The 26,322-nt window shown below is 34.7% G+C and overlaps 1 protein-coding gene across 1 annotated transcript in view; it reads left to right on the forward strand.

Annotated features, from left to right (window-relative positions):
- Positions 1-204: 204 nt before the first annotated feature.
- tubgcp2 (tubulin gamma complex component 2) overlaps positions 205-26,322 on the forward strand; it is a 34,777-nt gene continuing 8,659 nt past the window's right edge. The window contains 15 exon segments of the mRNA NM_200122.1: positions 205-304; positions 606-766; positions 845-973; positions 3,401-3,577; positions 3,664-3,823; positions 4,940-5,147; positions 7,455-7,654; positions 10,105-10,294; positions 11,919-12,064; positions 12,248-12,428; positions 16,816-16,996; positions 19,265-19,437; positions 22,367-22,495; positions 22,581-22,701; positions 25,081-25,224. Coding sequence (NP_956416.1) covers positions 617-766; positions 845-973; positions 3,401-3,577; positions 3,664-3,823; positions 4,940-5,147; positions 7,455-7,654; positions 10,105-10,294; positions 11,919-12,064; positions 12,248-12,428; positions 16,816-16,996; positions 19,265-19,437; positions 22,367-22,495; positions 22,581-22,701; positions 25,081-25,224 — 2,289 coding nt within the window. The 5' untranslated portion in view covers positions 205-304; positions 606-616.

The raw sequence follows: 26,322 nt of genomic DNA on the forward strand, positions 1-26,322 counted from the left end.
TGGAAAATGTTAAATATATAAAAATATAAAAATATCACTGTACATGTCTAAAATAAATTTTGAAAATTAACTATTAAATTTTTATATTAATATTCTGTATTTCAAAAGGAATAGCTTTTGTTGTATTTTAGGCGTGTGACGATTACAAGAAGTGACCTTTATTTTGAAACACGGAGTCTTTTGGCGCATTTTTAGAAACTTGTAGTTTCTGACTTCCTGTTATTGTGGCGTTGTCAGTTTCGCCACTCTTCTACAACAGATGCTTTACGTTTTCATTAAGACGAAATAATACGGTTTTTACAAGGTAAAAGCTTAAAGGGCAGTTTTTTTGTACTTAACGTAAATAAAACCGTCTTTGTTTCGGGAACATATACACATGCGAATAAGCTGCAGGGGTCAACGCTAGCTGTAAATACATAAGAATAAATAAAAACATTTGTTGTCACTTAACGTTAACATCATGCAAAATAAACGTTTATATTTGACGTCCATATGTCAGCAGTTATTGTAATTACTATGTAGTGTTTGTGTAACGTTACTCATTCATTCATAGAGCTTGCTTTCTTTTCTCAATGCTCTCTCTCTCTCTCTCTCTCGGATTTCAGCTTCTGATATCATGAGTGAATTCAGGATTCATCATGATGTTAATGAACTCCTCGGGCTCCTTAATGTCCGAGGGGGAGATGGTGCAGAGGTTTATATTGATTTACTGCAGAAGAACAGGACTGGATATGTGACCACTACAGTTTCTGCACACAGCGCTAAGGTAAACAGACAGATCATGTGCTTTATTTATTGTCAGTCCATTTCTGAGTGCACTGAAACTATTTACATTGCCCTATAGGTCAAAATGGCAGAACACTCCAAAACACCTGAAGACTTCTTGAGGAAATATGATGAACTGAAGTCAAAGAATGCTCGCAACCTTGATCCACTGGTGTATCTGCTCTCCAAACTCACTGAAGATAAAGAGGTGCAGTACCAGATTTGGTTTGCAGCCTAGAGTCCTTGTTTCATTCAGTGCCTCACAAACAAAACTCACATAGTGATAACAACAAAGGGATATAAAGACATAAAACGTAAACATAGAAAACACTCACAAAAAATACATAAATATTCACTTCAAGTAGGGCTGGGCGATAATTCGATATTGATAATTATCACAATATAATTTTTTTTGATAAATCGATAATGACAGTTCGATAATTGCTCGATAATATAAACGCACTATGCGTAACGTTGCATAAGCATTTTGCAACCTGCCCTTCCGACTGCCGCACGCCGTACAAGTTTACAGCCATACAGTGTTAGTTGCACTGAAAAGAGTAAGAAAGAAATAAGGTAAAAAAGGTCAGAGTCACAGACATTGTTGACCAGAAATGTCACTAGACTTCATGAGCTACTTAGTTTTTCGCTATCCGACACAAAAAAGAGCAACGTGCACCGCAAACTGCTTAGACAACTCATGTCATCAAAAGCAGGCAACACCACGACCTGTTTCACCATGTAAAACAAGACCACCCTTATAAAGATGCTAAGAAATTACAGACATAAAAGTGTTAGGAAACCAGCGCAGCTACCCAGCAGAGTCTCATGTCATCATTTTTGAAAGCCGTGCCTTACGAGAAAAAACCCCCCGAGAAGACAGACAACACAATCTCAATCACATCTCAATGAACACTTGATGCTTGCTGTGAACTACAGCCTGCATCATTTAAGGGTATTTGTTAAAACAATAATAAGATCTTTTGAGTTCCTCTTTAATAAAAGACTTCCTCTTTAATAAAATCATTTGAAAATAGTGTCATTTACTAATAGTGAAATTATATTAGCAGTTATATTAAAGTACTTCATTGTTCTGAGTCAATTAAATAGTGGTGATGTTGTTTTGAAGTCATACTTGCATGTGATTTCAGACCGAATATTGAAAGTAGCATTGTAAACGATATAGGGAGCTTGTCACAAGCTGTCACTGAACGAATGTTGGATATAAAATTCGCTTTACTTCAGTCTCATTTATTACATCAAAATTGTTTAAAATGTGATAATGTAAAATTGTGTGTGTTAAAATGTGTATTGTGTGTTAAAAGTAAAAGTTTTCTATGTGAACATACTTTACCATGTAATTTATTCTTTAGATTCAAAGATGAATTTTTAACATCATAACTCCATGCTTCGGTGTCACATGGGGCTTTTGAAATTATTCCAGTTCTAAATCATTTTTTAATTTGATTGAGAAACAATTCTCATTATTATCAGTGTTTTCCCAGAGATGGGTTGCGGCTTTAAGGTCATCCACTGCGTAAAAACGTGCTGGATAAGTTGGCAGTTCATTCCGCTGTGGCGACCACGGATTAATAAAGGGACTAAGCTGAAAGAAAATAAATGAATGAACGAATGGATGATACAGCTTCATATTTTTGTGGCAACTGTAAAAAAACACATTTTAAAAGTTTTATTAAAAGTTTGTTTTCTTTTAAAAATGTTCATTCATCATGAAAAATGAATCAAACTTTTATTCATCAACACAATTAATCAAATTTGACATTATTAATTATATAAAGCATTCAAATATGACAATATTAACAAATCCTAATGTTTTCGTACTTGACTTGATATTTGTTGAATTCCATAATGGCTCACATAATACCACTCAAAGCTCAATAGAGGAAAGAATACACTCACAGTTTCAACAATTTCAAAACGAATTATGTTTTATGCTAAAATGGGTTGTTCTGACTTTAACATGACTATTTATTTTTAAGTATTCCAATTAAAATTCATTTGAATATTTTTTCCAGTAATAATTGACTGATTTCACTTTATTAATCCCAAAGGAAATTTGGTTTGTCCAAGTGGCACACGTCTCATAAAATACTATTTTAAACATAACATAATGTAAACAAATTAAAAAGTATCAGTTTCAAAAATAAATTAATGTAATAAATATTTAATATTTAAAAGAGTAACAAACTGATGAAAAACATATACCTCAAGTCAACTTCATTGTAATTTTCATTGTATGAAATTTCAAATACTTAATAATAACAATAATGATTAATATTAGAGTGATTTCTGAAGGATGATGTGACTCTGAAGACTGGAGTTAGGAAGCTGAAAATTCATCATTAAAATCACTGGAATAAATGATTAAATTAAACGATAAACTACATTTGAACATTTATTTTATAGTGCAATAACATTTCACAATTTTACAATTTGTACTGTATTTTTGTTTAAATAAATGCAGCCTTGGTGTGCAGGATAAGCTTATTTTAAAACATTTAAAAAACCCCAATGACCCCAAACTTTTGACCGGCAGTGAACTTGTGTGAGTGTACACTTAAGTAAAAAAAAAAAAACTAAAAAATGATAACCCACTACTGTTTCTGTTTATCAGACTTTAAAGTTCCTGCAGCAGAATTCCAAGGAGAGATCAGAAATGTCTGCCAATGCAGCATCCAGCACCACTGCATCATATAGCATTCCTGCAACCAGCAGCAAAATGTCCATGCAAGAACTGGAGGAATTGCGCAAAAAGCTGGGAAATGTCACAGCCAGTTCCAATGTACCACAGGTAGTGTGAGGAGCTATAAGGTTGACTACTATCCTCTATTAATTCTGAATATTACATCAGTTTATGACATTTCATTTTGTTTCCAGTCTTCTGAGGTCATCCGTAAAATGCTGAGAGACCGTCATAACAAGAAGAACCCCACTCAGCCCAACCCTGTGTTTCCAAACTGGGTGTATGACCGGCCTTCTCTGATTGGGGATTTCATCACTAACCCCACCCCTGTCGGAGATCCTGTTGTGGCTATTGGTACGTGACAAGACTTTCCAAAATCAGAGCCCTGGAAATATAGAAAAATGCTACAAAAGTAAATAAAGTTATTCACTTTGATGATAGATCAAACAATATGGGCACTTTTGATTTCACCTATACTTTAACGGTGAAATGTGTAGTTGTTTTAATGATTCAGAATACATTCTCTTTTCATTAGCCTAACCGATAGCTTGTAATAATGTTTTGTATTCACATGTTTTTAATTCACCCCACAGAGGTAAATGCCAACAAACAAGGAACCGTCGAATCTAGAATGTTCTGAAAATAAATGCGGTCAAATTAATGCGGTAATTAATTAAAAGACCTTTTCAGGGCTAAAAAGACATTTATGTGAAGCCTATCTGGGGTCTGTTCTTCACATGTGGATTACTCATTTAGTTGGATGTATTTATTGACAATTTGACATGATCCAGGATAGCTTCGTTCTTCCAAATTCATCTGGTAGCTCAATCCTGTACGGAAACAGCAGCTCATTTCATATAAATAAGATTACTTGCATAATAAACTTTTATGTAATCTACACTAAAAATAATGGTGTAACTGTCACTGTCACTTCTCCCCAAGGGGCTCAGAGAACATATATTAGTGACTATGTAAGTCTATAGGCTAATTTGAAGATGCATGAAAGTTTTATAGCCTGCAGCTCACAACAAATGTAGAAAGTTATTGCGTATCGGATGTAACAAACCGTTAATTACTAATTTTGTGTAGTTTTGGATAATGGATACTTTGAAGGGCCCTTTGGAATTAAAGATTAAAAGGGGACAACTGATAGACACTTTGGGTTTCCATAAATCTTTTGCATAAGGAAGTTTTTGCACTAATTTCTTCATAGCTGTCACTCTGGAGGGTAAATCCTTCAAAGGTAGTAGGGCATAGGGATGAGTACTTTTGATTTTCACAGTGCATATCTGGTCATCATTAACTAATTAAAATCACCTTGAAAAATGATATATATTTTTTTGTATTAAATGACATTTGTCTCTGAAACAACTTCTTGAAGAAGAAAAAAATGTTGGACAGCATGTGTTTGTTTTTTTTTTGATTGGATTTGATTTTTCCTTTTGATGACATTAAGTCTTTTAATTACAGGCACAATGCCGCTGGCTGCACAGGAACAAGCTCTGGTTGAGGATCTGCTGTATGTTCTGATTGGTGTGGATGGGAGAGACATCACAGCTCAGCCAGTGCTTGGCAGACAGAGCCGATCGTTCATTGTAGATCCTTCTCTCGATTTGTCCGTCAAAGAGCTGGTCAACAGGATATTACCAGTCGCATCTTGTTACTCCACCATCACCCGGTTGGTGAACTATATTGCCTTTATGTTAACCTGGTTCACATTACAGTCAGAATTTAAAAACCTTTTCACTCTCTAGCTAATATGGATAATAAGTTAAAATGTACTATCCTGAAAAATCTCAAATGATCAATATCTTCATTCAAAACTGAAATATGTAACTTTCTTTTCTTAAAAATCCAATTCGAGTGAATACATCATCTTCAAAATATTCTTTTTGTATTGTCCTGAATCACTATAGTGAATATAAATTAGTGCTTATATTCAAACTATATTAGAGAGTCAGGTCAGTCCCTGCTGTGGAGTACCTGACTGCATATCCAAATGTTAAAGAAATAACTCTGGCGACTTCTGCAAGAAGCATGCCATTTTATTAGCTTATTAAAGTGCCAATAGTTACATGCTGTAGCATAAAAAAATATTTATAAATAAATCTGATTCTGATTGAATAGCTTTCAGTTTATGACAGCCAGTCACTCTTTGAAGACAGATTCATTTATTGATTCATTTTATTGTCGGCCCTCCCGCCGCAACCCGTCTCTGGGAAACATTCACACACATTCATACACTACGGACAATTTAGCCTGCCCAATTCACCTGTACCGCATGTCTTTGGACTGTGGGGGAAATTGGAGCACCTGGAGGAAACCCACATGAAGGCAGGAAGAACATGCAAACTCCACACAAAAACGCCAACTGAGGCGAGGTTCGAACCAGCGACCCAGCAACCTTCTTGCTGTGAGGCGACAGCACTACCTACTGCGCCACTGCCTCGCCCTTTGAAGACAGAAATGTGTACAAATATATGTCAAAAGTTATTTGAATTAAAATGGCGTAAACTTAAAGCAAGAAGGTCGCTCATTCGAGCCTCGGCTGGGTCAGTTGGCATTTCTGTGTGGAGTTTGCATGTTCTCCTCGTGTTCGAGTGGGTTTCCTACGGGTGCTGTGGTTTTCCCCCACAGTCCAAAGACATGTGGTATAGGTAAATAAGCTAAATTGACCGTAGTGTATGTGTGTGAATTCAGTGTGACTGGGTGTTTCCCAGTGTAATATTGCAGCTGAAAGGGCATCCGCTGCATAAAACATGTTGAATAAGTTGGAGGTTCATTCCACTGTGGCGACCCTGGATGAAAAAAGGGACTATGTCGTAAAGAAAATGAAGGAAAAAATTAATTATGTAAACTTGCTTTTAAATTAATTTACTTGAAATAAAAATACTGGTGTAAGAAATGTTTGCAAATAAAAAACAAGTAATTGAAATTACTGTAAAGTTAATACAAAAATAAATTTAAACTTGACAAGCAATATACAGAGTTGGCATAACTTTGTTTATATGATATTTAAATTATCAAAGCAGAAAAACTACAGAGAACTGAATTAAGGTTTGCATGCTGTGTTAGAGGCATTTTCGGGGGTGTATCAGGGTTAGTTCACCCAAAAACTAAAATTCTGTTATTAATTACTCATGCTCATGTCATTCCGATTCCCTCAGACCTTCATTTATATAAAAAACCCCAAAACAAATTAAGGTATTTTAGATAAGGATTGAGAGCTCCCTCATCCTCCATATACAGCAATGGTCCAGAGATGTTAAAAGAACCAAAAATTATGTCCAAACATTCCATGTGACTTCAGTGGTTCAACTGTAATTATATGAAGGTCCAAGAACACTTTGACGTGTCCAAAAAATGTCTAAAAATACCTTTGTTCAGGGTGCATGTTTACTATGGGCAATATGATGGTTGATATATTGCACTTCCTGTTGTAAACGTGCGACGTGATGACCTGACACAGGAGAGAACTATACAGTCAGACAGAGTCATTTTTAAAAAAATGTTTGTCACACAGAAGTGTTTATAGTTGTGATTAGAGTCGATCCAGCTAAGTAATAAGGATTGTTTTTGGACAGTGTTTTTGGTACATTTTCTAGAATTTGAACATGTTTGGACCATTGCTGTGTATAGAGAATGAGGGAGCACTCAGATTTAATCTAAAATATCTTAATTTGTGTTTTTTTAAGATGAATGATGGAGATTTGATTGAGGTTTGAAATGAAACAAGGGTAAGTAATTAGTAGCAGAATATAAATTTTTGGGTGAACTACCCCTTCAACCAAAGTGTTATCTTCCAAAGACAATTTTCAGACACAGTTGGCAGGTTTGCCAGGTGTTCATTTCAAACCCTGTTTGCCATATTGAATCAGTTCTGTTAATAATGTCAGGCAGGTTTATTGGCCCTGTATAGTCTGTCATTTATGATAAAATTTCGCATGGGTTTCTCACACAATTTATTTGTATAATCCATTTCCAGTTTCACTGAGGAGAAGTCGTCATTTGAGTATGGTCAGGTGAATCACGCTCTGACTGCAGCCATGAGGACTCTGATGAAAGAATATCTGATCCTGGTGACGCAGCTGGAGCATCTGCACAGACAGGGCACGCTTTCCCTGCAGAAGCTCTGGTTCTACATACAGCCCACCATGCGCACCATGGAAATCCTGGCCTCCATTGGTAAAGATATCAGCATATGTAGTCACTATTACTTTTAAAATAGCATTTCGAATTTACTGATAAGAGGAAATGGTTTACAATTTTACGAAACTTGTTTTCTAGCTTATTCAAGCTACAAGGTACAATACGATGTTTGTCAAAACATCCTGGCCAATAGGGTATATAGAGCTAGTGTTTTTCAGCCAATAATAAACTTCCGGTGAAAAGTTTTATGTGACTATTTTCAATTTCATAAGGTTCCTTTTATAGCATTGATGTTGTACTGTAATTAAAATACAATGAGTTACAAAGAGAGTGTAGATCCAAGTACTGTCAGTAGTAGCAGGCTAGCGCTGAAACTCCTGGGGTAAAATACTGGGGTAAAATTAATTTCCATATTTTAAAGACATGGCGTGAAAAAATGTCTGATACTCACTTTTTATCGTATATCCACAAGATAGTGAAGATCGCTGAAGTTTAAAGAAATCAGACCTTAAGTGTGGGGATTTTGAAATGATGTGACAGTTCACCGGAAGTGATTGGGCCGGCTGGCTGAAAAATTGAAAGTCCGTGTGCAAATACCCCATTAGAAACATTCTTTGGTGCTTGACAACTTCTTATCTCAAACTTTGTTTGATGGCTCTATACAAATCATTAAAAAGTCAGCTTGTAAGCAAGATATTAGCAGCATTTAGCATTTTGCTAGCATGTTTCTGCTATGCTTTAACACATAGCTCACATTTAGTCAAGAATAATTTTCAAAAGCTTGGACATCAATTGCAACTGGGCGCTCAAACAAAAAGTATGCAAATATATATGCAAAGGCGGAAAAAAGTGTCAAATTTATTCATGTAAGAACGTTATTGTAGTGTGTAACATTTCGAGCTCACCGGCTCTTCGTCAGACGTCGACATTTTGTCAAATCAATGTTTCTAGCATGTTCTAATGTGGTTCTAACATGATTTAACACAATGCTATGTATCTAATGTTAATATTTTAAAATTTAACTTTAACATTATCAAACATGTTGTATTAGCATGTTGCCATGTTTTTAAATGTTTTATCATTTTGATAGCATGTTTTTTTATCATGTTTTGACATATTTGTAACACGTTTCAGGTATTTTAAGCCAACACGTTTTAAGATGTTGCCATTATTTTCTTAACTAACATGTTTTACTAACTAACATGTTTTAAGTCTTAACTAACTTAACTAGCATGTTTTAATGTGAAAATATAGTACTGCCATGTTTTAGTATGCCGCTAATATGTCCCTTACATGTTGTCTAATGTAGTAAGCATGTTTTAATTTGTTTTTTGCATTTTTTAACGTGGGATGCACATAATATTAGTGGCCATATTAATATTGGATGATAAATGCACATTTTATTGTTAGCATCATAAGCTACGCATCCATCCACCTATTTTCATGCGCATTTTAGATATGCGCATTAAAATTGGTTGATAGAAACACGAAGATGCATATAAATGTTAAAAATGCGCATAAAAAAACGTATGCGCATAACTGAGTAGGATAAACTTTTTTTGGATAAGCAAAGATGCACATAAACTACAATGTAAACACTTTTACCGAACAAATTCCAGGTTTTAAAAGGCATTAAAAGGTCATGTGATTTTGTAATAAGAGGATCATGTTATGATAAAAATGTATGCAAATAGATAAACCAGCAAGCTGAGCACATTGTTAAACTTCTGAAATGTAGTTTTGGTCATTCTAAAATGCCTTAACCATTTCAGTATTAGTGTTATTATATTATTAATTAGCGCCAGAATCAAGAGCGTCTGTGCTCTGTGTCTTCCGTCTTTAAACAACACCGCGACACTGCGTGTCAGGACTGTCTTCTGAGGCACAAGTAATTTATTAAATAAGGAAAAGATTCACACAGGTTCTCCTATTACAGCAAATTCCATTATTACTGTTGATATTTGGCTCCAGTTAATCAGGAAGTGACGATTTTTTGTTTACTTTGACTCGTTTGATGGAAACGCTGCTTTGTTCGCATGTCTTTTATTCGATATTCCAGTTTTGCGCATAAAGTTATTTGCATTTTTGGATGGAAACATAGCTATTGATGTAATAAAGTTGATTACATTATTTCTGTCTGTTTGCTGTAGAGAAGATGACACGTTGTCAGTGTGGGAAAAAAATTAAGAATCAAAATAGTCATTTGTAAATGATTTTGTCCAAAGAAATGTCTTGTTTCATTGCAGCTACCTTGTTTTCTGCTAAAATACATATAATTTGTTGCTTGCATTTGTTTTTTTGTTTTTTTGTCATTAGGAAGTGCAAATCAAGATTTTATTCATCATCATAAATATTGGCACATTTCCACATTGGTGCATTCCTTGCATGTTTCAGATATAGATATAGATAGCCAATGTAAATAAAATGTAAAAAAATAGCATGATTGTTGATGTGCTAATGCATTTTCTTCCTTGTCTTTCGTGTAGCCACTTCCGTTGAAAAGGGTGAGTGTATGGGTGGCTCGACCCTCAGCCTGCTTCATGATCGCACTTTCAATTACACCGGAGACAGCCAGGCTCAAGAGCTCTGCCTCTATCTGACCAAAGCAGCCAGTGTTCCCTACTTTGAAATACTCGAGAAGTGGATCTATAGGGGCATCATTAAAGATCCGTACAGGTACAGTGTCACCTCTGACAAACCATTGAGCTATGAGGCATTTAGGACTCTTACTGGGAACACCTTGTAAATTACAGTTTATTTCTGAATACGTTTATTTTTTATTTTTTGAAGTAGCAAATTCTGAATGTAACTTTCATATGTTAAAAGACTGCTCACATTAGGGATGAGAATTGTAAGTGTAATTGAATGAACTATTCTTATTAGATTTTTCCTCAGTTTAATAATGCAAATTCCGACGGACAATCAAAATTCGCCACTCATGATAAATATGCAGCATAATGTACAGCATATTGAATTTTATATAAAGCCATGGAAAAGAAGTTTGAGATTCTCAGTTTCTCAGGATTTATCATTATTGTTTATGTGTTTGAGGAAAAAAATATTTAGCTTTAATTCTTTAAAGTACTGATTTATATTCATATTATATTTGAAATAACAAATATAGAGCATTTTATACAGCCGTTCATTCACATCTGCAGCTGATGACAGAACCGCAGAAACCATTGCTACTTTATCGACGTCACTTTACAGCTAGTATTTGAATGATTCTCTAGCGTAAATGTCTAAAGTAATGACAAAACAGATGATTTTGCTGACATTTTAAGATTATAAGGCTGAGCGGCATGAAATGCCATCAGTATACAGAGATTTCCCAGTATTTCTCTGTTGCTATTAGGATATCACTACCAGAGTACTGTTATAAATACAACACTACAACATACAAAAGAGAGATCGACTTAGAATGTCACTTACTTGTTTAATAATCATTTGATCAGCTGTAGTTTAAAATTACGAATGAGTTTTTTTTCTCTAAGGGCTTATTATGCGGTCTCTGTCGCCATCTTGTGGCAGAACGTCAACCATCTATGCTCTGCTCAGTATGACAGGTTGATGGATGCTTATGCGCCTCACCTCCGAAATTATAAATATTTTAAAATAGGCACTATCCTTATAAATAAACTGCAAAGTTACTACCTAAACAACTACATTCTGACCTGAAAAAGCCTCAAAGTACATTATGTTGTCCAACAGATGCAATATTTATTTATCTGCTGTCACTCTATTGTGGGTGGAGTAATACAGAAGGGTGAGGAGGCTGTACGAGTGCTGTTATTGCAGAATATTGCATGGCGGTCAGCCAATCAGATTCGAAAACCAGACAAAACTGTTGTAAAAATAAATATATTACACTTAATCAGTTAACTACATAATGCTCCAGTGTGGATTGTAAATAGATGGTTGGAGAGACAGTTTATGTTAATAATATAATAATAATTAATATTAAACGTTTTAATATTTACATTAATCAGTTAACTACAGAATGCCCCAGTGTGCGTTATAATTTAGAGTTTAAAGAATTAACAATCATTTTGCTGGTAATTGTTTTTTCTTACATGTAATAAAAAAATAGCTTATTGCAAAACTTTTATTGGACTCAAACAAGTCTTTGTGCTGATGAAGTCACTCTGCCTGTTATTGCGTGGTTGTTGGTTTGCTCATCTAATACTCATGACTAAAGGAAAGTCATTTTTGAACTTTGCTGACCATGAAAAAACATTTAAATGGATCATATTGTACCACAGTAACAAGTATAGCATACTCTGTGTGTGTTTCTTTAAAGTGAATTCATGGTTGAGGAACATGAGCTGCAGAAAGAGAAGATTCAGGAGGATTATAATGACAAATACTGGGATCAAAGATACACTATCGTCCAGCACAGAATCCCATCATTCCTTCAGAAGATGGCAGATAAGATATTAAACACGGGTAAGGAGGCATCTATTAAACATTAATGTAAAACAGCTATATTTTAATGCACCAGTAGAATGCAGCTGCCTCTGCAGAGGTTAAACAGCATTAGATTTAAACACAGTGGGAAGAGTTACTGCATTGCCATGTATCATGAAAGAATGAGGTGGGTATATAGATGTGATGACTTTCTCATTTCAGGCAAGTATCTGAATGTTGTGCGAGAGTGCGGTCGTGATGTAACCTGTCCAGACGCCAAAGAGGTTCTCTACACGCTTAAAGAGAGAGCGTATGTGGAGCAGATCGAAAAAGCATATTACTATGCCAGTAAGGTTCTGCTTGACTTCCTGATGGAGGAAAAGGAGCTTGTTTCACGCTTGAGGTAAAACTTAAAGCTTTGAAATTGTTATCATGTCACATCACTGTAACTTACACATGAGTAGACATAGAAGAACGTACTTTTACAGATGAGGCATGTACAGTTTCAATTCGATTTTAGCTTTCCAGAAGGATTTTCTTATTAAAAATAAAGGATTTTACAAAATTTTACCTAATACAATTGTAAATAATAGCTAATAATATTTTGTGTGTTTTGCACATATTACATGGGAACAGCTCTTTCAAAACTAATAGCCAAAGTTATTTGAGTCATCTGGACCAAAGCTGTGACAAAGTTTTCCAACCAATTTAATCCATGATTCAGACTGACTTGTAAGATGCAGCATTAACACCTTTGGTGCTCTGGACTCTTATAATTCAATGATTCTGAAAATATGAATCATCAGTTATTGTAGGGGTCTCAAGCTCAAATTGGCAGAGGGCCATATCAGTGACTGACAATTCATAGGAGGGCCAGTTTAATAGTCAAGCACAAGAAAAAACTGGAAACCTGATGCGATTGATGCATCTTAGGACATGTGATAATGCAAATTAGCATGTTTATCATGTCACAAAGCTGCTGAAAATATATATTTTATGAAAGATATATTTATGAAAAATTTATACCCAGCTAATTGTTACTTAACCAAACGTTTAACAGATATCATAAGAACAGCAGAAAGCAGTTTGGGAAACTTTAGTGACTTTACTGCCAATTGTTCTTCTCAGTATCTTTCTTTTTATGTAAAACTACAATAAAGAGAGGAAAAGTATGTATATATTCATATATACTTTAACATCTTCAAACGAACCAGCAGTAAAATTTTACTAATCTACATAGTTTTCATATAAATCTTGATAAACATATGAGAAAAATCTGTTCGGCTAGAATTAAAGCAGTTTTTAATTTTTTAAAAAACATTTTGGGGTAAAAATGATTAGCCCCTTTAAGCTATGCTTTTTGTTTGATAGTCTAATGAAAAAAACATTATTATACAATAACTTGCCTAATTACCCTAATCTCAGTAGTTAACCTAATTAACCTAGTTAACCCTTTAAATGTCACTTTAAGCTGTAAAGAAGTGTCTTGAAAAATATCTAGTCAAATATTATTTACTGTCATCATGGCAAAGATAAAAATAAATCAGCTATTAAAAAATGAGTTATTAAATCTATTATGTTTAGAAATGTGCTGAAAAAAATCTCTCCGTTAAACAGAAATTGGGGAGAAAAATAAACGGGGGGGCTAATAATTCAGGGGGCTAATAATTTTGATTGCAACTGTAGGTGAATGGTCTCAAACTCAATTCCTGGAGGACCGCAGCTCTGCATAGTTTAGCTTTAACCAACTTCAACTCACACCTGCTTAATAGTCCATAATAGTCTTGAACACCTTGGTTAGTTGGTTCAGCTGTGTTTGATTGGGGTTGGAGCAAAACTGTGCAGAGCTGCGGCCCTCCAGGAATCCAGTTTGAGACCAATTTTGAATCGAATATTAGCAAAATTATCATATTTGTTACACCACCTGCATAACATGTAATTCATGAATAAGTGTTTGTACAAAAAAATATGTGGAATAAAACTGATAATCATACGACCCTTGAATATTTATAAAAATAGAGCTTTAGCAAAAATAGAGCACTCTTCAGACATATATTTCAACGTTTAAGCCCCAGAAATAATATGCATATGCGTTACTCTCATATAATATGCATGTGCGTACAGTACACTGAGAGAAACTGAAAGTAAACCACATATTTTGTACAGTACTTTAAATGTCCAGTAGGTGGCGGTTACATGTGACTGCACAAAAATTATAGTAAATCAAAATTATATGTTTTGGTGGGCGGAATCTTGTTATATTTTTGATCCCAGTTGTGGGCCTGAGAGAGGAGGAGGGGGCTGTAAATTGCTCGCAGGCCGACAGCTTGAGACCATTTACTAAATTTTAAGGGATAGTTCACCCAAAACTTTTTTTTTTAGTCACCCAACTTTCTTCTATTGTATGAACATGAAAGAAACAAAAAAAAATGAGTCTGGAAATCTTTAACCGTTGATCTCCATAGTATTTGTTTTTCCTACTATGCACATCAATGGTTACATGTTTTCAGCTCTCTTAAAAATATCTTCCTAAGTATTCAACAGAAAAAAAAGAAACTCAGAAAAATTTAGAATCACGTAAAAGTGAGTAAATTTTCATTTTTGGGCGAACTATATTTTTAGTATTTTTTTCCAAACTCATAGATAGAACTCTATGAAATCAAAACTTTGACTGTTTAAAAAAGTGCACTTAGGGCATGTCCAAAACCACTATTTGTAGTTTAATGATAGTAAAAATGGTTGGTACGCCAGGCACAGGATCTTTAAGAGTTGTCCCTGTTTTTTTAATGAGTAATGGATGTGTCTAGAACAAAACAGGCAATAAAACAATCTCCCATTCTCTTTAAAGGCTATTGAGATTGCTTCTTGCTGCAGTAATATTGTGCCATTGACTTCAGACCAGATTTCAGCTAGTTATGCTCAGTCTAATTCAGTTGCCTCAAAATAGCACACACCTGCACTGGTCAGTGGCATAGGCAGTTGAATTATACTGAGTTGATGTGAACCACTTTGGTAGGTGCAGGTCAAGAAAGCACATTTCAGCTTCTGTTAATCAAATTGAATACTTAATACTTGTACTTCATTTACTTTACACAATTTTTTTTTATTGTCAAAGAGTTGGTTACATGGATTACAAATAAATATTAATTCTCTTAGGTTTAATTAAAGGTTTTTCTGTTTATGTCTTGAAGAAGAACAAGTGTCTAATACATTTGGAACGACACAAAGATGAGAAATTACATACATACATTATTAAATTTTCATTTTTGGGTGAAATAACCACTGGATAATTTTCACCGATCTGTAAATGAAAATGTTTTTGTTATGTCATTATTAATTTGTAACATGTACAGCATGTGTACTGTTTAACACCCCTAAAATATAGTTCATTTAATAGTGTGCACCAATACAAGCACTGTAGTTTAGTTTTTCATCAAACATCAACTTTATTTCTCTTTAAAAGTTATTAGCGCTAAAGTGTGTCTTTGTGCTTAATGGCCCTATCATACACCTGGCGCAAGAGGCGACGCAATTGCTAGTTTTAGTTTGGCACAAGAGTCGTTTTTGACGTTTTGCGCTACGCTGTTTAAATAGCAAATGCATTTGCGCTCTTATGTGCGCCCATAGGCGTTCTGGTCTAAAAAAGGAGGCGTGTTGAGGCGCATTGCTGGCGCGTTGCTATTTTAAGGGACTGTAATAGACTGTTCTATAGACAAGAACAAAGCCGGACTAAAGTCCAGCGCAGAGTGCATTAGTTGTGTGCCTCGCTTACACATTAAGGCAACAACACGCAAATATCTTTACATATGAAAAATATATAGAATAAAATAAGGATAAATATAGAATATAAATATAAAGGATCAAAATATTACAAAACTATTATTTTCTAGCCTACATAAATATAAAAACCATACTTTCATGCCCTCTAATCTCGGGGGGCTTTTTCAGTTTATTCATGACAATTTGCTTTTGTATACTGTTATCACTATTATCAGTATTATTTATTAAATGCATATTTATATTTGTTTTATTAAAAACAAGCTTAGATTTGTCCACTTGTCAGGTTTTAGACCATATGGGGCACAGCATGTGTTTTTGGATATAACTCTGTTTATTTATTAGTTTGCTGGAAATTAGAACTGAATTTAGAAATAGTTTTTAAACAAATCTTTGCGCTTAACAAACGCAATTAATTAAAGTTTCCCTATCCACGATTGCAAAGTAAATAATGAAGAGGCTCATTCTCTCATTCTCACGCTGTAGATGCTCTGTTTAACTGTTTTCTTGCTAGTGAAATGCTCAGTTTTTCTACTTACAAAGTCCATCATGTAAATAGCAAATGCGCTATGGCGTGACGCAACTGACTCTTGAATGGGAGATGAGACTCTGATTGGTTTATTCCCAAACACACCTATAACCTATAAGAAAATAAGCTCATCCCTTTTAGACCCTATTTTTTCCATCCTTAAAATAGTAAAAGTGGATTCTGACGCGCCCTTAATGCGTTTGCGCTCTGCGCTTTGGACTTTGCGCATGGATTGCCAAAATAGAGCCTTATGTTTTAAATGTCTCTGATTAAGTGGTCAGTAACATTTTTGTAGCAAAGTGACAATTTTTTGTGGTTTTGAAATGACGCTGTAATGACTAAATTTTCATCACGTACACTCAATGCTTTTTGTTTGTGTGTAATTAAAAACCAATATCTACCTTTGGTTTAATATGTAAAAAAGTACATTCGTATTAACTGCATAACACAGTAACTATCTTTTGTTTTACCCTTTACGGTGCAGGTCAATCAAACATTACTTTTTAATGGATAAAGGAGACTTTTTTGTGCATTTTATGGACCTGACGGAGGAGGAACTGAAGAAGCCGGTTGATGACATCATTCCTCCACGACTGGAAGCTCTGCTGGAGCTGGCCTTGAGGATGAGCACTGCCAACACTGATCCATTCAAAGATGATTTAAAGGTAAAAAAGCTCCTCTATGTTCTAGGCAATTACTTTAAAATTTGCAATATTTAATATACAGTGCTCAGCATGGGCAACTGAGTACAGCCCATTTTGACAATGAATATTTTTATCAATTTCTCCATGAATATAAGCAATGTATTTTGGTGAATTTAAACAAAACAGACTTATTAAACATATATTTATTAAAATAATATTTTAGTCACCAAACATATTAAGAAATTGAAACATTACAATACAATTAAATTCAAGCTAAATATTGCAAAAACTACAAAATTTCAACTAAATTTGTCAATTTTTTTGCTTATTTTGATTTTTTCTCTTTTATTTAACTTGTATTAAATATTTCCCATAACATAAATTTGGGTGTACTAGTTTTTGGGCCGTTATCTTAAATTATTTTGTTAGATAAGCTCCAGATTTGGCTTCAGTACTGACTAATCTAATGTATATGGACAAATATAATACTGTATAGCTTCCTATTAAAAATATTAATTTAGAAGACAGATTTGTGAGGGGTGTACTCATATATGCTGAGCACTGTATATGATTGTGCATTATACATACGTTTTCCATTAGAAAATATGCTAAATTAGCTGAAATTGATTGATGCAAACTACTGCATATAAACAAAAAGTTCATGTGAAATCAAAATTTATCATGTGTATTTTTGCTAGCACACATTGTTATTGTTTTGGTGAACAAGTTAATCCACTGATAAAAAACAACAACTTTGTTTTGGTAATCTTCAATAAATTCTGAGAATTTGCTCCCACGACTGGAGTGGCAGTCCTTCTCTGTTGATGTCAATTTGACGCCTTCAGCCACGATATTCTTAACCGTTCGTTTGCTTCAAGAGTATGATGAACAAAGAAAGCCTGCCCCCTACCCAATAATCTGTTTTAGTTGGAAGTACATCAACATACTGAAATAAATAAAGGTGTAACGGATCACAATCCATGGTTCGGAACACACCTGACCCGCGGATTAGGCTAATACATTTTTTCACTTGTAGATTAATCCTAAATTTGTAACGATCGTAGAGAGATCACCGTCCGTGTCATTCAAATCACATGTATGAAAGCATTTAGGCTTTTCTGTAAAAAATAATAATGATGGAAGAAGTTGTGGTAGGTTATTCGGAATGTGGTGAGTTTCTTAGGTTATTAAAGGTGTTTTCTGTCATTACTTGTTTAGCCCGACTTGTTTAGCACGATTAATCATTGAAAGATCCAGATCTCAAGACACACGCGACATAAATGATAAATTATTGTGATTTACATGTTTATTAATCCTTTGAATCGCTGCATTCACATCTGTGTTTAAAATTATGCAAAAATCAAGAAAGAGATTCAGTCTTTAGTCTTTTGAGTTAGTTATGAAGTTACAAACAGTCGAATAACACAGAAGTACTGGGATAACAGCTTATTGTTTAGATAAAAGCACTGATGTTCATAGTAAACATTAAAATCACCATCATATGCATTTAACTTGACGTTATTTAACCAATAGGTGGTAAAAACCATACATCAAAAATAACCCATGTAATAATTCTTTAAAAATGACACATCTAGAAATGAGTGAATAACTGAATGGTTTATTGAAAATGAGACTATAAATAAATATGGGTTATACAAATTATGTTACATTTATACATACAAATCAGTAACAATGAATTTTTCACAATATTTTTCGATTCATTTTTATTCAGCTGATTATTTCTTCATTTTATTTTTGATAAAATGACAGCTTCTTAGTTCTGTTTGTTAAAACCATAAGTGTCTTGCAGTGCTGTTTTTGTAATAAATGGAAAGTAAAATACATTTGTTTCCTCCCCTTTTTGGCTGATCGGAAAAATGGTTCGATCCGTGACTAAAAAACCATAATGTGATCTGAACCGTGAGATTTGTGATTTGTTACACCACTAGAAATAAACCTTTCAGCAACTTCCAGTTCAACACATTTTTATAATGTCATAAAACCTGATATTCGTTAATAATTTTTTCGTTAATCTTAACGCTGACAATGCCTGCTTTTTCCCAAAGCATCCTCACAAGAAACCACTGAAAGAAAGGCTAATTTAAAATAGAAACGTTTTCTGCCAATTTACTGTTTTGTGTGAAAGTGGCTGTTGTCACCCATCTAAATGGTGGTTATAGAGGTGTAGAAGATTCTCCTTAATGAATGGAAAATGATGCGCAGTTGCCCGAAACTAGGCAATAGGTCATCATTAAAACTGCATTATTTAACAGTATTTTTCTCTTCCAGATTGACCTGATGCCCCATGATGTAATCACTCAGCTGTTACGTGTCCTCGCTATTGATACCAAACAGGAGAAAGCCATAATTAATGCAGAGCCCACAGAGGTGTCACTTAGCGGTCTAGAGGCTTTCTCTTTCGACTACATCGTCAAGTGGCCACTTTCACTCATAATTAACAGGTATTTTTAATTAACAGGTATATTTTTGTGTATGGCTGTAACTATCACCCTGTGCTTCATAAAAAAACATTGTTTTATAATTTACCCAACCTTCATTTGTCTTGTTCCAAACCTGCATTTCATGCAGTTAAGGTCCAATCATATGTACTTCTGTGATGCAAGTTGCAATTTACAGATTTCTGCTGATATTTCACATTTACACTGTGATCAAAACTGTCATTACACATTTATACACTACATTTTACACACTAAGCAAATGAAAATATCAAATGTAATTGTCACATATCTTCAAGTCCAATTAGAAGTAACCCACAAACAGACACTATATGACTTGGAAATGTTGCAGATTATGTACGAAGTCAGAAATGTGGCATTACTAAAAGATGCACATTACTCACTTTACCTTTGGTAACATGTTTTGATGTTTAATGTGTAACATTACATGCTTCGCGATTTAAAAATGTCACAATGTTACAGTTTAAGCATTGGAAGCGTCACACATTATGCACCTCATGATTGGGAAATATTTTCTTCTACACTAAGCAATTAGACGTGTCACAATAAGCACTTCAGGATTGGAAAATGTTACATTACACGTTAAGAATCGGAAGTGTCGCACTACTCACTTCACGGTTGGAAAATGTTGGATCTTACACATTAACCATTGGAAGTGTCACATTACACATTTTATGATTGGGAAATGTTACACGTTAAGAATAGGAAGTGTCACAAATTGTTCACATCACGACTTTAAAATGTTATGTGTTAAATGCTTAAGACGTGTCAAACATTACCCACTTCTCGATTGAAAATGTTATGCATTGCACATTAACTATCGGAAGTGTCACATTCCGCATTTCACGATAGGAAAATTTTATGCGTTGCACATTAACCATCAGAAGTGTCACATTACGCACATCACGATTGGGAAATGTTATGCGTTGCAGATTAACTATCGGAAGTGTCACATTCTGCATTTCATGATTGACAAATGTTATGTGTTGCACAATAACCATTGGAAGTGTCACATTACGCACTTCACAATTGGCAAATGTTATGCGTTGCACATTACCCATTGGAAGTGTCACATTACGCAGTTCATGATTGGAAAATGTAACGCGTTGCACATTAACCATCGGAAGTGTCACATTCCGCATTTCAAGATAGGAAAATTTTATGCGTTGCACATTAACCATCAGAAGTGTCACATTACGCACATCACGATTGGGAAATGTTATGCGTTGCACATTAACCATTGGAAGTGTCACATTACGCAATTCACGATTAGGAAATGTTATGCGTTGCACGCTAACCATCAGAGGTGTCACATTACGCACTTCACGATTGGAAAATGTTATGCACATTAACCATTGGAAGTGTCACATTCCTCATTTCATGTCTGGGAAATGTTATGCGTTGCATACTAACCATCAGAGGTGTCACATTACGCACTTCACGATTGGGAAATGTTATGCGTTGCACATTAACCATCGGAAGTGTCACATAATGCACTTAGCGATTGGGAAATGTTACACGTTAAGATTTGGAAGTGTCACAAATTGTTCACTTCACATCTGGAAAATGTTATGTGTTAAATGCTTTAGTGGTTTCAAACATTACGCACTTCACAACTGAGAAATATTGTTAAACATTAAGCATTGGAAGTGTCAAACATTAAACACTACATGATTGGAAAATGTTATGCGTTGTACAGTAAGAATCGGAAGTGTAACACTACTTCATGATTGGGAAATCATAATAAACCTTAAGCATTTGAAGTGTCAAACATTACACATTTCACAATTAGGAAATATTATGTTATACATTAAGAATCGGAAGTGTAACATGGTTCACCTCACTATTACGAGATCTTAGGGCATACTCACACTGTGTACAGTTGCCTTGAACAGGGCCAAAGCACGCTTGTGCCTCCTCCCGTCTCCCCCGATGACCCGCACTCACATAACATTCGGGCCTAGGCACGCTTACGTCATCGATGCTGCGCTGTTCAGTAAGAAGCGCTCTCGCTCAGCACAGCAGAGATTTCTTGAGTTGTATCGTTTAAGTTGTTTGATATGCGGTGACAATAGTCAAATATTATGTAGAACAGATCCACCATTGCTGACGCTCATAAACAATCATAAAGTCCTTGTGCTGCAGGAATTAGGAAGTTTGCTGAAGGTGCAGCTGTTGTGCAGTGAGGGGTTTGCGTCTTTAATAATCTATGACAGTTTGCATTCATTGAACAGTAAGAATGATTAATAAATCCATATCAAACAGTCCCATAAAAGTTACGTCTCGTTTTCAGTTTCGGGCTCATGCGTGCTTTGCACTCAAACATCAAGCATACCGTACCTGAGCCCAAGTGAACCATGCTCTGGCACACCTCTTCCAACCGAGCCAGGGCCGGCCAAGTGAACCGTGCCTGAGCAAATTCAGAGCACTCATACTTCTCAAACAATCTGGGAAACGGGTCTGGGCACAGTTCGGATAGCATAGTGTAAGTAGGCCCTTACATGTTACACACCAAGCAATCAGAGGTGTCACTCATTACACAGGTCACAATTGGAAAGTGTTTGATTGTTATACTACACTCTTACTACTGTAAGTGATCAGAAATGCCATATCACACATTACATAATCAGAGCAATATTGCAAGTTACACACAGCATGACTGGATATTATGCAGTTTGAAATGTTTCACGTTACACACTACCTGATTGGAAATGTTGTATGTTGCAAATTTCCATGCACAAAATATTTTTCCCCAAGTTCAGGTCGGTCCCATGAATTTTCTGTGCTGACAGGCAGAAACTGCATGGTTGGAAAGTGCATTACATTATAGACTTCATACTGTACATTTTTTTCCACACACAAAAAAAAACAGAACATTTGCCTTTAGAATAAAGCACTCAATACTGTTTTACAGGAAAGCCCTGACAAGATACCAGATGCTCTTCAGGCACATGTTTTACTGCAAGCACGTAGAAAGGCTGCTCTGTAATGTGTGGATCAGCAATAAAGCAACTAAGCAATATTCACTGCACACTGCGAAATGGTGAGACTAAATATATATTTGTTTTTTAATATTAGACTATGTGTCGTTAGATAAGCTCCTATTCGATTCATTTTGTCATTTGTAGGTTTGCTGCTGCCTTTGCATTGAGGCAACGGATGCTTAACTTCGTCCAGAACATTCAGTACTACATGATGTTTGAGGTTATGGAGCCCACATGGCACGTCATGGAGAACAACTTGAAGACTGTGAGTCACTGAAATAAAAACGTGTTTTATTCTTCATAATTGAGGCCCGTGGTATATTTAATTGGACATATTGGACTATGCTGATTCTAACTAGGGGTTGTAAGATAATTTAGGAATTTACCATCAGATGCCATGTTAACACCAACGACTGGGAGGATCTTAAAGTTTTCTCTCATTTTGATCAGTGCTCTTTTTCAAATATCTCTTCTTGACATCTTGTCATTTTTGCTTTTTCTCTAATTGTGATCTCTGCGTTAAGGGCAAAGATTTGTTTCAAAACTTTTTCTAAATTCAGTTTTAATTTCCAGCAAACGAACAAATAAACAATAATATTGAAGTGTGGTCAAAAAAAGAGTTATATCTAAATACACTTGCTATGCCCCATATGGTCCAAAACCTGACAGGAGGACAAATGTAAGCTTGTTTTTAATAAAACAAATATACATATGCATATAATAAATAATACTGCTAATAATAATACAATTATACAAAAGCAAGTTGTCATTAATAAACTGAATAAAGCCCCCCGATGTGAAGAAGGCATGGAGACAGTGGTTTTTATATTTATGTAGAAAGTAAAAATTTTTGTAATATTTTATTCCTTTAATTCTTTTGCACTTGTAAAGATATTCGTGTAATGCTGTACATGCTGTGTCTATTAAGCAATCTGTAAACAAGGCGCACAACTAACGCGCTCTGTGCTGTAATTTAGACCTGCTTTCAGCAGGTCTATTGCACTATTTTAGGTCCTAGTTCCTACAATGTGCCCTAACACACCTCTATTCTAGACGGAACACCCATGAGTCCACACAGTGGCACAAATGGATTTGCTATTTAAACAACATGGTGGAAAACGGGAAAATTAACGTTACATTGGTCTTAAAATACCAACACGTCGAAACAGACATGTCTTGCGCCTTATTGCGCCATGTGTATGATAAGGACATATATATATGTGTGTATGTTTATACAACAGTTCCGTCTGGTTCTTGAATCTAATTGGCTGATAGCCGTGCAATATTTTGCCAGTAACATCACACAAAGGCCTCTTCACCCTTCACCTCTGTGTATTACTCCACCCACATAAAGCCAACAACAAGAAGGCTACAGTTTGATAAATATTACTGTTGTTAGACAACTAAATGTACTATTGAGGCTTTTTTTAGTTAAGAATGTAGTTGTTTAGATTGCAACTATGCAGTTTATTTGTAAGAATAGTGCCTATTTTAAAATATTTACAATTTCTGAGAGCTCGTCTGCGGCGGTTGACGTCTATCCACAGGATAGCACCAGAACCGCATAATAAGCCCTTGCTCAGTGTGCTGTCTTGAGTGCAAATTAAAAAGCTGAAAAACGAAAGCCTCGTGGTTTTTGAGGTGGACCGAATAGAGTCAATAAGAAGCTGCGAATAAGAAGCTAAATTCAGCCTCGTCTCTCTTTATCGCAAACACAACAGCAGTCTGGTTAGAAAGCTTTGTAGATGGATGGCATTTCATGTCACGTTCAGCCCTATAATGTTAAAATGTGAGCAAAATTTGCTGTTTTGTCATTACCTTAAGTGGGTCACACACCAGAAGCGCCGCTTCACATTACGCTATAAAGAATCATTCAAATACTAGCTCTAAAGTGACGTGTGCTATGGCTGTATATCGGCACTGGTGGGAGGCGTGCGTTGGCACGAGGGCGCAGGCCGAGTGCCTTAGAGCCCCTTAGTGCCTCAGCTAGTATTTAAATGATAATATTGTAATATTGCTCATATATATATATATATATATATATATATATATATATATATATATATATATATATATATATATATATATATATATATATATATATTGTGATATTGCTCATATATATATATATATATATATATATATATATATATATATATATATATATATATATATATATATATATATATATAACTATATACAGTTGAAGAAATTCAACACTAAAACATATTCCATTGGCACAGCCAGGCCATTTAAAAAAAATCCTTAGTGTTTAGCGCTGTATAAGTCTAAATTTTCATTCATGTTGGTCTTAAAAGGGTCCTAAAAAGTCTTAAACTTGACTTTAAGACTTTGAAACCTGCAGAAACCCTGATACTATAACTAATAATGATAAATCATACATAATTATAATTGAAAAATAAATATTGCAGTGCTCAAATAATAACATCATCAACAACAACCTCAAAAATACTTTTCGCAGCCATTATGCATCAGTGCTGTTTTATATAAAGAGCAGCATAATAATAGTTCTTTCAGATAATGGTAATCAGGCTGTTATGTAATAATTGTGACAGCTCTAGCTGAGCACAAATGGACTTTAAATTATTTCTCAGTGTGTTCTTAATTGGCTTGTCTTTTTTAGGCGTCCAACATTGATGATGTGCTGTGTCACCACACCAGTTTCCTGGATAACTGTTTGAAAGACTGTATGCTCACCAACCCTGAACTGCTCCGGATCTTCTCCAAGCTCATGTCTGTCTGTGTCATGTTTACCAACTGTATGCAGGTAAAAAAAAACAGACATTATAGAGAGACATTCAGTATCAGTGAGAATTTATTTTTTATATTCTGAAAGAAGTCTCTTGGGGCTCATTCACACAGTTACTTTTATTATTTTTTTTATTTATTTAAATTTTTCCACAATATAAAAATGCGCTTGACGGAAGTGGATGACGGTTATGATCCTGTCTCTAACCTTTTAAAGTGTCGAGTTTTTATACACTATTTCAAGTTAAAAGAGCTTTTACATGCAGTGCCATTGCTCAATGTCAGTTTCAAAACAGTGGACCAATCAGAAGAACTCAGAGGCGGGGCTGACTGCATACTCGTGTGCTCTTTCCTGTGTTTTTAAAACCATTCCTGTGTGATGTGTCTCACATTTTTAGACATAAAAATTACGCTCTATGATTGGAGCCTTAGAATCAGGCTGCATGTATGAGATCAAAAATAGTATTACAAGCAGTCATTTTATGAAACTTTATCACAATATAAAATAACAGTTTTTAATGGAATTAAATTATGAAAAGTAATTTATTCCTGTGATGTCAATAGCACAACTTCAGCAGTTATGTCTTAGGTTTGACAGTCATGGGATCTTTCAGTAATCATTCAAATGATGATGCAGATTTGCTGCTCAAGTCACCTAATTCATTTTCTTTTGCTGACTAAAATGTTAAAAACATGTACTTGATAATCTTTTGTAAAATAAATGTCTTTACTATCACTTACTGGAGGTTTCAGCAAGTTAAATGTAAGACTTTTTAAGACATTTTTAAGACCATTGTGAATGAAATTCTAGACTCATACAGAATTTTTCGAATGGCCAAGTTAGAAAAGATTCTTATTTGTCATAAAAAAACTTTTACAAATCATTTTATAAATTTAGTAATATTATTTATTTAAAAATTAATATTTAAATATTTTAGTTAATTCTAAACTAAATATTAAAAAAATTGTCAAAAAAGGTCTAATTGTATACATACACTTTTTTTTCAACATAACCTTTCTTAAAAATAAAAACAACTTGAAAAAATGTTTTAAAGGTTTTAAACTATAATAAACTAAATGTATGCACCACAGTCTGTTAAGGACAGCTTCCTCAGCA

Source organism: Danio rerio, chromosome 12 (genome assembly GCF_049306965.1).
Source record: "Danio rerio strain Tuebingen ecotype United States chromosome 12, GRCz12tu, whole genome shotgun sequence".
Taxonomy (NCBI): Eukaryota; Metazoa; Chordata; class Actinopteri; order Cypriniformes; family Danionidae; genus Danio; species Danio rerio.